Below are 12,176 nucleotides of genomic sequence, written 5' to 3'. Positions count from 1 at the left end.
ATTGTGCACACTGATAGAGGGTATCATTTTAACTAGGTGATTCACTATTATGTTACACCCTTAAGTTTATTTGGTTTCTTTATTATGAAAATGATAGATTGCTATTCACTGTAAAGAAGACATGTTTTGTTGCAGACAGGTGTAATGAAAAGACTGTTACATATAGGCTTTCAGCTAAAGCCTTCTTCAGAAAAGAAAAACACACACACACAAGCATGTATACTTCACATAGACGACTGATGTCTACGGCCACTCTGGCCAGCCTGCAACAAAAACATGTCGAACAGGACCAACGATTCGGAGCAGGGTGGAGAAGCGGTAGGAATAGCAGGGTATGGGTAGGGAAGGAGGAATCAGAACTGCCTGGCAGAACATACAGGGACTACTGATGGCATATCAGGCTGCCAAGCACAGCATCTGGAGGCTGTGGGAGATGGAGGTGGAAGGAAATGGGGGAGTAGAAAGGAGAGGAGCAGAGAAGGGAAAAAGACCAGTGGGTCAGTGCGCAATGATGGTGACGAGAGGTGAGTTGTGAGAGGTGACAAGACAGATGGGGTGAAAATATTTGGGTAGATGGTGTGGGGACAGTAGGTTACCATAGGCTGAAGCAGGGGCGATTTTGGGAGTGGGGAACGTATTGTAGGGATAACTCCCAACTGCACAGTTCAGAAAGGCTGGTGGTGGAGGGGAGGGTGCAGGTAGCCCAGGCTGTGAAGCAGCCATTGAAATCAACTATGTTATGTACAGCTGCATGTTGTGCTGCAGGGTGGTTCACTTTGCTATTGCCCATTGGTGGTGGACAGCTGGTTGATAGTCACCAGTATAAAAAGCTGAAAAATGATTGCAGCAGAGCTGGTATAGAACATGACTGCTTTCACAGATGGCCCACTTCTAATGAGGTAGAATAAGCCTATGACAGGATTGGAATGGAAAGTGTTGGGTGGGTGGATTGGGCTGGTCTTGCACTGGAGTCTTCCAGAGGGATATGATCTCTATGGTTAGGGGTTTGGATTGGGAGTGGCACATGATGGACTAGGATCTTGTGGATGTTGGGTGGGCAGCGCAACACCACTTTAGGAGTGGTGAGAAGGATCATGGGTAGAACGTCCCAAGGCCTTGCTCCAGGTTGTTGCACCTGTTCAATGCATTTCTGTTGTGGTCTGGCGAGAAATAGCAGTCATCTGTGAGTGATGTGTGCTTGCGTGTGTGAATGTGTGTGCATTTTTCTTTTCTGAAGAAGGCTTTGGCCAAAAGCTCATATGTAACATTCTTTTCATTGTTCCTGTGTCCAGGAGTCATCTTTACAGTGAGTAGCAATCAGTCCTTTTCATAATACTGTGGATATTCCAACCTGGACTTGCCATTGTTTGGTTCCTTTAGTGTAGTTACATTTTGAATATTGGAACTGGGATGTTGTTCATTGTGTATTTCCCTTTGACATTTGGTGTGGTAGGATATTGTTACAGTGCTTAGATATAAGGATATTTGATGTGTATCAATGAAAATAATCAATTTTTGAAAATATAATGTAATTGGGTGGTTAAAAAATGCTACTCTCCAAGCAGTGGCAGAAGAATATACATATGAAGGTATTTAAATTTTCGAGCTTTCAGAGCCAATGGCTTCTTCTTGTGGAAGAAGTGTTGAAGGGATAGGAAGAGGAGTGAAAGGAAATGACTGTGAGGTTTTGGATGAGATGAGAAGGAAAGACATGTATGCACTTTCCTGGAAATTCTCAGCCTCTGATTACCTCATGTTAACCCTTGTATGGTGTCAAGATTCTTGTATGAATTTTGTGATCTCTGTGATCTTTTCCATGCTTTTGTTCCATTTTTCTGTCTTTTTCCAACTTCTACTTCTTCCTTTTGTCACTCCCACCATCTCCAACACTCCAAACCTTCCTCTCTTGCCATGGTAAATCCCATCACATATACCTCCATTCCTTTAGAAATCGCACTTTTGCACTATTAAAACTAAGGTCCCACATTGTGTTTCTTGAAACTTGCTTGTTCCTGGGAATTACTCCCAAAGGCCTAACATTGAAAGTCCCTGTTTCTGGATGTAATCCTACCCTACAACACCCACTTTTTCAGTTTCAAATACAGCAGTCTCTTTCGCTTACCTGGTTAATCAGTGACTTACATGTCTTGTCCATCAGTTTCCACTCTGCCGGACTTTTTTCTTCCTACAAGTTTCTGCAGTTACCTGCCCCTAAAGTTTCCTTAGTTGGTATTGTCTGCCAAGCCAACTTCAAACTTCAACAACATGCTAGACTTCACCTGAAAAACTATCCCACCTTCTCCTAAACAACCTCAGCAGTGGTATTTCCCTTCCTGTCCATCTACAGCTCCCTAAAAAACCACACTATCAGCCACCACTCTTCTCCTATGAACAGAGTTTGGCCAACCTTCTTAACATCTCCTAGTCTTCACCACTGCCTCCCAGACAAGTGATATGTCAATCACAAGATCTAGTCACAACAGTACAATGTTCTCAACCTCTCATCTAAGGTACTCTCCCCTCCTAAATTATCTCTATTATCCACGGATCTCACATTCAGCCCGAAACTTGCATATTTAATCTTGCTGCATTGGTGAAGGACCTACTTTCCTCCACACATTATGTCAACTGGAAATATATCTTTGCAACACAACCCCAAAACCTTTTCAGCAGCAAAACTGACATTGAACCCTGCCTTGAGCAGTACTGACCACAATTCCAACTTGATCCACCTCCACTATATCAGAATCATTCCTTGCAAGCTTTCCAAGAATTCCTTACACGCAGAATTTGTTCACAATCGTTTCTCAGGTCCCTACAACATGATCCTAACCTGTCTCCTGCAGAACTGCAGGCTCTTTATTCCCTAAAAACTGATGACTCCATTCCCTTCCAGTGATAAAGGATCTACTACTGTGGCAATTAACCACTGGGAGCGTGTAAACGTAGGTCTGTGTCAGATGTCTGATGCCTCTATGTACTGTATCTGCCATGAAGATCCCACCCCTGTGATTCAAACTAACCTACAGTCCCTCCTTTTCTTCAGGCCCCCACAAGAATGTCTTACGCCACCCAGTGGAAAATCTAGAATGGAATGTAACAATATTAGAGAGGAAAGTTGCTACTCACCGTATAGCGGAGATGCAGAGTCGTGATAGGCACAACAAAAAGATTCACACAACTATAGCTTACGACCATTAAGGTCTTTGTCGGCAATAAACACACACATACACACACACACACACACACACACACACACACACACACAAATGCAAATGCAACTTGCACACACATCTGCAGATTCAAACAACTGAAACCACACTGCAAGCAGCAGCAGCAGCAGCAGCAGCAGTGCATGATGGGGGTGGGCGTAAGGAGGAGGCTGGGGCAAGGGAGGGGGAGGGATAGTATGGTGAGGGTGGCGGACAGTGAAGTGCTGCAGTTTAGATGGAGGGCAGGAGAGAAGGTGGGGAGGGGGTAAGTAGCAGAAAGGAGAGAAATATAAAAACAGGTGTGGCGGTGAAATGACGGCTTTGTAGTGCTAGAATGGGAACAGGAAGGGGGCTGGGTGGATGCGGACAGTGACTAACAAAGGTTGAGGCCAGCAGGGCTACAGGAACGTAAGATGTATTGCAGGGAAAGTTCCCACCTGCACATTTCAGAAAAGCTGGTGTTGGTGGGAAGGATCCATATGGCACAGGCTGGGAAGCAGTCATTGAGATGAGGGAAGTCATGTTCAGCAGCGTGTTCAGCAACAGGGTGGTCCACTTGTTTCATAGCCACAGTTCGTCGGCAGCCATTCATGCAGACAGACAGCTTGTTGGTTGTCATGCCTGCATAGAATGCAGCACAGTGGTTGCAGCTTAGCTTGTAAATCACATGACTGGTTTCACAGGTAGCCCTGCCTTTGATGGGATAGGTGATGTTAGTGACCAGACCGGAGTAAGTGGTGGTGGGAGGATGTATGGGACAGGTCTTGCATCAAGGTCTATTACAGGGGTATGAGCCATGTTGCAAGGGATTGGGAGCAGGGGTTGTGTAGGAATGGACAAGTATATTGTGTAGGTTCGGTGGACGGTGGAATACCACTGTAGGAGGGTTGGGAAGGATAGTGGGCAGGACATTTCTTATTTCAGGGCATGACGAGAGGTAATTGAAACCCAAGTGGAGAATGTAATTCAGTTACTCCAGTCCCGGATAGTACTGAGTTATGAGGGCAATGCTCCTCTGTGGCCGACTGTGGGACTTTGGTAGGTGATGGGAGACTGGAAAGATAAGGCACGGGAGATTTGTTTTTGTACAAGGCTGGGAGGATGATTACGGTCAGTGAAGGCTTCAGTGAGACCCTTGGTTTTTTTTTTTTGAGAGGGACTGCTCATCAATGCAGATGGGATGACATGGGTGGCCAGGCTGAATGGAAGGGACTTGTTGGTATGGAATTATTGGCAACTGTTTAAGTTGAGGTATTGCTGGTGGTTAGTAGGTTTGATATGGACGGAGGTACTAATGTAGCCATCTCTGAGGTGGAGGTCAACATCTAGGAAGGTGGGTGTTGGGCTGAGTAGGACCAGGTGAAGCAAATGGGGGAGAAGTTGTTGAGGTTCTGGAGGAATGTGGATAGGGTGTCCTCACCTTCAATCCAGATAGATGTATAGATGTCATCAATGAATCTGAACCAGGTGAGGGGTTTAGGATTCTGGGTTTTTAGGAAGGGTTCATCTAGATGGCCCATGAATAGGTTGGCATAGAATGGTGCCATTTGGGCCCATAGCCGTACCCTGGATTTGTTTGTAGGTAATGCCTTCAAAGGAGAAGTAAATGTGGGTGAGGATATAGTTGGTCATGGCGGCTAGGAAGGAGGTTGTTGGTTTGGAATCCATAGGGTGACTGGAAAGGTAATGTTCAATAGCAGTAAGGCCATGTGCATTAGGAATGTTAGTGTACAGGGAGGTGGCATCAATAGTGATGAGGAGGGCACCGTGTGGTAAAGGGACAGGAACTGTCGAGAGTCAGTGGAGGAAATGGTTGGTATCCTTTATATTTGAGGGTAGGTTCCGAGTAATAGGTATGGAGTCATAGGTTGAAGGTGTTGGTCTACAAGAGCAGAGATTCTCTCAGTGGGGGCACAATTACCGGCCACAATGGGTCGTCCTGGGTGGTTGGGTTTATGGACTTTAGGAAACATGTAGGAGTGCAGGGAGTGGTAGGGGTAAGTAGAGTGATGGACTCTGGGGGGAGGTTCTGTGATGGGCCTAAGGATTTAAGCAGCAACTGGAGATCTTGCTGGATTACTGGAATGGGGTCAGTGTGGCAACATTTGTAGGTGCAAGTATCTGACAGCTGACGGAGTCCTTCCGCCAGGTAATCCTTGTGGTTCAAAACAACGGTGGTGGCACCTTTGTTTGCAAGTAGGATCATAAGGTTGGGATCATTTTTTAGATGGTGGCCTGCAGTTCTTTCTGTGGATGTAAGGTCCCAACCACTTCCTCCACCGACTCTCCTATCCTTATATCACAAGGTGCCCTGCTTGTCACTATTGATGCTACCTCAATGTACACTAACATTCCTAATGCCCATGGCCTTACTGCTATTGAACACTACCTTTCCAGACGGCCTATGGATTCCAGACCAAACACCTCCTTCCTAGTCGCCATGACCAACTATATCCCCACCCACAATTACTTCTCCTTTGAAGGCAGTACAAAAAAATCCAGGGTACGGCTATGGGCACCCGAATGGCACCAATGTATGCCAACCTATTCATGGGCTGTCTAGAGGAATCCTTCCTAAATACCCGGATTCATTGATGACATATTTGCTATATGGATTGAAGGTGAAGACACCCTATCAACAACTTCTCCCCCATCTACTTCACCTGGTCCTACTCAACCCAACAAGGCACCTTCCTAGATGTTGACATCCACCTCAGAGATGGCTACATCAGTACCTCCGTCCATATCAAGCCTACTGACCACCGGAAATACCTCCACTTTGACAGCTGCCACCCATTCCATACCAAGAAGTCCATTCCGTGCAGCCTGGCCACCCATGGTTGTTGCATCTGCAGTGACAAGCAGTCCCTCTCAAAAGATACCGAGGGTCTCACTGAAGCCTGCACTGACCGTAATCATCCTCCCAGCCTTGTACGAAAACAAATCTCCCGTGCCTTATCTTTCCAGACTCCCATAGCCACCCAAAGTCCATGCAGCCACAGATGTGCATTCCCCTCATAACTCAGTACCAACTAGGATTGGAGCAACTGAATTACATTCTCTGCTTTGGTTTCAATTACCTCTCGTCGTGCCCTAAAATGAGAAATGTCCTGCCCTCTATCCTTCCCACCCCTTCTACAGTAGTATTCCGCCAGCCACCGAACCTACACAATATACTCGTCCATGCCTACACAACCCCTGCTCCCAATCCCTTGCCACATGGCTCATACCCCTGTAATAGACATTGATGCAAGACCTGTCCCATACATCCTCCTACCAGCACCTACTCCAGTTCGGTCACTAACATCACCTATCCCATCAAAGGCAGGGCTACCTGTGAAACCAGTCGTGTGATTTACAAGCTGAGTTGCAACCACTGTGCTGCATTCTATGCAGGCATGACAACTAACAAGCTGTCTGTCCACATGAATGGCCACCGAAGAAGTGTGGCCATGAAACAAATGGACCACCCTGTTGCTGAACATGCTGCCGAACATAATATCCCTCATCTCAATGACTGCTTCCCAGCGTGTGCTATATGGATCCTTCCCACCAACACCAGCTTTTCTTAAATGTGCAGGTGGGAACTTTCCCTGCAATACATCCTATGTTCCCGTAACCCTCCTGGCCTCAACCTCTGTTAGTCACTGTCCTCACCCACCCAGCCCCCTCCCTGTTCCCATTCCAGCACTACAAAACAGTCATTTCACCGCCACACCTAGTCTTTTAATTTCTTTATATTTCTCTGCTTACCGCTAATTACCCCCCCCCCTCCCCTCCCAACCTTCTCTCCTGCCCTCCATCTAAACTACACCACTTCACTGTCTGCTACCTCCACCATACTATCCCTCCCCCTCCCTGCCCCAGCTTCCTCCTTATCCCCACCCAGTTGTCACCCCCGTCATGCACTGGTGCTGCTGCTTGCAGTGTGGTGTCAGTTGTCTGAGACTGCAGACGTGTGTGCAACTTGTGTTTGCGTGAGTGTGTGTGTATGTGTGTCTGTTGCTGACAAAGGCCTTAATGGCCAAAAGCTATAATTGTGTGAATCTTTTTGTTGTGCCTATTGCGAGTCTGCATGTCCACTATATGGTGAGTTGCAACTTTCCTCTTTAATATTGTTACCCTACCCAAACCACACAACCACCCTTTATTATCTTCCTAAGATCCACAAGCACAGTTACTGTGGCCGTCCCACAGTTACTGCCTTCAAAGCATACACCAAATGTATATATGCTGTAGTTGATCAACATCTGCAACCCTTAGTACAAATCCTTCCCTCCTATATTGTAGATGTAACCATTTCCTAGACCATCTGAAATCTGAGCTCATTCCACTCCCACCACACCTCTTGCTTGTTACTATTGATACCACCTCCCTCTATACCATCATCCCCCATGTCCGTGGTCGATTTACTGCTGAACATTTCCTCAATCAGTGCCCACCTGATTCCAGACCTATGACAGCTTACTGCTCACCTTAATCAACTTTATACTTACCAAGAACTGCTTTACCTTTGAGGGGCAGACAGTAAACAGGTTAGGGGCACAGTCATGGGAACCAGGATTCCCCTTCCTCTGTCAACCCTTTCATGGGTTACTTGGAGGGATCTTTCATGGGATCCATAAGCCTTCATCCCCTGGTTTGGTTTTGATACTGTGATGACATCTTTGCCATATTGAGAGGTGGCTGACCTGTTAAAATTCTTTGAATCTCAAAATACATTCTCCCAATTAAATTTCATGTGGTCCTTTTCTGAATCCCATGAAACTTTCCCTGATGTTGATCTCATTGTCACCAAAAGTCAGCTACACTCTTCTGTTCTCATTAAACCTACGACAGACAAACAATCCTTACATTTCAACAGTTGGCATCCTTTCCACATCGAAAGTTCCCTCCCATACAGCCTTGGCATTTGAAGCAGCAGTATTTGTTCAGATGCAAACGCCACCATTCTCACCTAATCCTTCGCTGTATGTAATTACCTCACCAGCCTAACTCAAAAGCAGATTTCCCGTGCCATCACATCCAATCCTGGTACTGCTGATCCCTCAAAAATACAACATATAAGTACACCTCTTGTAACTCAGTGTTGTCCTAGTCTTGAATGTATTAATCAGCTGCTCTGACAGGGCTGTGACTTCCTAAAATAATGCCCTGAAATGAGGTCCATTCTGACATTTTGCCTACCACACATTGAATAGCTTTCCACCGCCCTCCCAATCTCCGCAGTATCCTTGTCAGACCTTATGCTCCTACTGCACCCCTTTCCCTACCCTATGGCTCCTACCCCTGTGACGGTCTGCACTGTAAGACTTATCCTGTGCATTCTCATACCACCACCTATACCAGCCCCTTGACTGGCAAAACATATACTATCAAAGGGAGACAGCTGTGAAACAACAAGTCTTATATCAGCTGGTGTGTAAACACTGTCCGATCTTTCACATCGGCATAATATGACCAAGTTATCAGTTAGAGTAAATCGGCACAGGTAGAGGATGTATACTGGCAAAAAACAGTATCCTGTTGCAGAGCATGCTCTACAACATGACATTCATGACCTCAGTGCCTGTTTCGCCGCTCGTGCCATCTGGATTCTTTCCCATGACACCAGTGTCTCAGAACTCCACAGTGAGAACTGGCATTACAGCATGTCCTTAGTTCTTGCCACTCACCTGGCCTTAATTTATGTTAATTCTATGGTCTCAGTATTTCTTAACAGTAACTACTTCTTTCTTCACTCTCTTTTAGTTTTCTATATCTTTTATTTTGTGATCTAGTTTTCCCTTCCCACCTCACACATCTATCACATACAATGGGCTAGGCAGTCCCCAATAATCAGTCTTTCCCTCTCATCCTGTTCTGTAAGTCTCCCCTGACATGGGGTTCTGGGTAACTTTTCTGAATTCTCTCCATTTCCTAAACCTTGCCAGCCCTTTTCCTTCACCCCTCTTCCTTCCTTTTCAAACCTCTTGCCAGTAGGAGGGCCCACTGGCTCCGAAAGCTGACAGATTTAAATACCTTTATAAGAGTGTTCTCCTGCCACTGCTTAGTGAGCAGATGTTTGACGTGTGTTACATTTTTGTATGGTTGATATTAAATTTACCCCTCTGCCCTCCTTTTCCAAATTACTTCCATTTGTGATTTCATCTTGTATTACTGCGTGTACATGTTAGTCATCATAAATACCTGCACATTTGGATTTTAGTTTATATTCAAGTTTTACATGCACTGTCATTTTGTGTATTTTACACTGCACAATTTATTATAACGTTAATACAAGAAAAACTGATTTGATTCCTATTACAGCAGATTTCATTCTTTAAATTATAGTTCACTCTATTAACATGCTCGTGAGCCATGGTGTTGAAACTAGAGTGTTTCTGAAAGTGTCGGTGAAAGTGTGTGTCTACAAATCAAAAGTGTTTAAACTTTATAAATTAATCAGTTCTATGTTATTTCTATATCTTAGGTTTCAAGTAAGTTCCTAAAATTATCTGCATAACCATTTTATTAATTTCATTATTCTTCTTACCTGTCAGGTACTTTGTAGAGCTGTTAAATAGTGAAGGGCCAATAAGACTGCAATACATTATTAAAAAATGGGAAAGCGCTAACTTTCAAGAAGTGAAGACATTTTTACCACAATATGATGGTGAGTCCTACATAAGCGCCTGACACAGTTCAAAAACCTGATAATCATCATGCATCAGCAACAATCTCTTTGTAGTAGAGGTTTTTCTTCTATGTATAAATATATTTTCATACCATTTTTGTTATTACAGAAGATATCGTAACAGTACATGGCTTTTCATGTAAACACTTTTTTTATTTTCCAGGCATTGTTAAGTTCCTACTGGCATCCTGTCAGTGCGCAGTTGTAGAGGACACAATATGCTTAGCGAAGGATCTTCCAATTGCTTATAACACCAGTAAAACTGATTTAGTGGATGGTCTGAATTTCACTTTGATGGACGTGTCTTCTTTAGAAGACAATGGGACAGAAAATAATAATCGTTTTGTAGATAGTAGTGTTAAGAATGGGAGCATTTCTAATAATAGTGATAAAGCAACAGTAGATATAGTAACAAATTATTTGGATAATAGTTCTTTCACCAAGTTAGAAAATAGAAACAGTGATTTGCCATTATCTAACATACCGATTTTCATCCCAGCTTCAGAAGAAAATGAAACAACAGATATTGCTGGTATTAATGATAGTTATGCTGAGAATGCTAATAATAAAATGTTGATGGACGTTGGGCATAAAAGTGAGAATGATTTTGTTAAGTCAAGTGATAACAATACAATAGAAATAATACAAAAATCACCAGATTATCCCACAATTTTAGAATTTGAAGATCATAATCACAATTCACAGACATCTGAAATGCCCACTGATTCTGAAGATTCTGTAGTTAAAGAGATGCAGCTTTCAAACCTGAAGCAAAGTTATAACTTATTGTTTGGTGGAATACAGTCTAATAGTGTGGAAGAAAGGCTACCATTAGATAATTTAATAAGTGCTTCAACAAGTAATACAGCTTCACAGTCTAGCAGACAATCATTCATTGTAACAGAGCAAATGAAATTTAAGTATGATGACAGGGAGGAACATTTGTCAGAAAGTAAAGCTGATAACATTTCTGTACAGACAGAAGGGAGAAAGAGGCCATATTTTGACTATGAGTTAGAGTCCAATATTCTACCAGAAAACCTGAAAGAAGAAGAGTTCTTAAACAAATCAGTGATAGCCTCATTACGTTATCCTCAATGTGCATTTGATGAAAATGAAGATTGGGTAGGTGAATCTGTTTGTGACATAGATGTTAATATTGCACCACCACCACCAGCAGAATTCAGAGATGAGGCTGTTCTGCCACAAGGTAAGAAAAGCTGAAAACAAAATTCTTGTAACTTTGTGTTTGTTAAAAATTGTGTGTGGCATTCTTACTTTTCATTCCTTTTCCTGAAGTATTTCGTTTAAAATTCCTTCTGTTATGTATATTAACCAAAATGTTAATATTTTGTCAAACTGTAGCAAAATGTAGGAAGACCTGCAGATGATTGGTTTGGGGACTAGCAGTTGACAAAAAACATCGGATATACGAGTATATCACTGGAAACAGTAACAGCAGTAAAATACTTAGCAGTAAATTGTCCAAAGTGATATAAAGTGGAATGATCACATAAAACTAGCTGCAGAAAAAGTTAATGTCAGGCACAGAATCATTGGAAGAATCATGAGGACATGTAATTCAGCTGTGAAAGAATGGTGTAGGAAAAACTCATTTGATCAGTTCTTTAATATTGGTGACCAGTCTGAATGCTCAACAGATTTCACTGGGGGATCTCGCAAGAGAGGCATTGCATGTCATATATTTATTGTTAAAGTTCATTCCAAGAGGAGTCAAGCTACATGTTATTTCCTTCCACATGCGTCTTGTAAAATGGACACGACAAGGAAAGAAATTAGTGCTTTAGGGAGACTTGTCTCACTCCTTCCTTTAATAAATGGAAGAGAGAGTGGGAGAAATGGTGGTACTAGAAACACCTGCTGCCACACACAGTATAGGTGTAGATGTCAAGTAAATACATTTTTTATTTTTTTCTGAAATTTTTGGAACAGTATTTATACAGATCAAAACTAGTTACAAAGTTTACTGTACACTGGGATATTTTGAAAATAAAGCAAGTGTGTGGGTTAATAAAATGAGTTTATCTGGTGAGAATTACTGATAAGCTGTTAAGTTTCTCTGAAGTATTCTGAAAGGTACAAAACTGTGTGAAAGATGGCAACAGGCTTTTGGTTTGCTATTTTTCTACAGTTACCACTTTGTCTCTGTTACTTACTGTGCCCAATTGCAAACTGAACCATATTCCTGTTGGTGATGTGAGCTTCAGCCTCTTCTCAGACTCATAGACATCTGCTCAGTTGTTGTTAGTAACCATAACATTGCACAT

The 12,176-nt window shown here is 43.2% G+C and overlaps 1 protein-coding gene across 8 annotated transcripts in view; it reads left to right on the top strand.

The window, feature by feature from the left end:
* LOC126256782 (E3 ubiquitin-protein ligase TTC3-like) overlaps window positions 1–12,176 on the top strand; it is a 364,962-nt gene that overhangs the window by 164,670 nt on the left and 188,116 nt on the right. For all 8 annotated transcript variants that reach the window (XM_049955514.1, XM_049955508.1, XM_049955509.1 and 5 more), the window contains 2 exons: window positions 9,755–9,867; window positions 10,052–11,098. In XM_049955514.1, the coding sequence (XP_049811471.1) occupies window positions 9,755–9,867; window positions 10,052–11,098 (1,160 nt within the window). The remainder of the gene's footprint in view (window positions 1–9,754; window positions 9,868–10,051; window positions 11,099–12,176) is intronic.

This window comes from Schistocerca nitens, chromosome 1 (assembly GCF_023898315.1).
Source record: "Schistocerca nitens isolate TAMUIC-IGC-003100 chromosome 1, iqSchNite1.1, whole genome shotgun sequence".
In the NCBI taxonomy this organism is placed as follows: domain Eukaryota; kingdom Metazoa; phylum Arthropoda; class Insecta; order Orthoptera; family Acrididae; genus Schistocerca; species Schistocerca nitens.
This window is presented reverse-complemented; position numbering and strand designations above follow the sequence as displayed.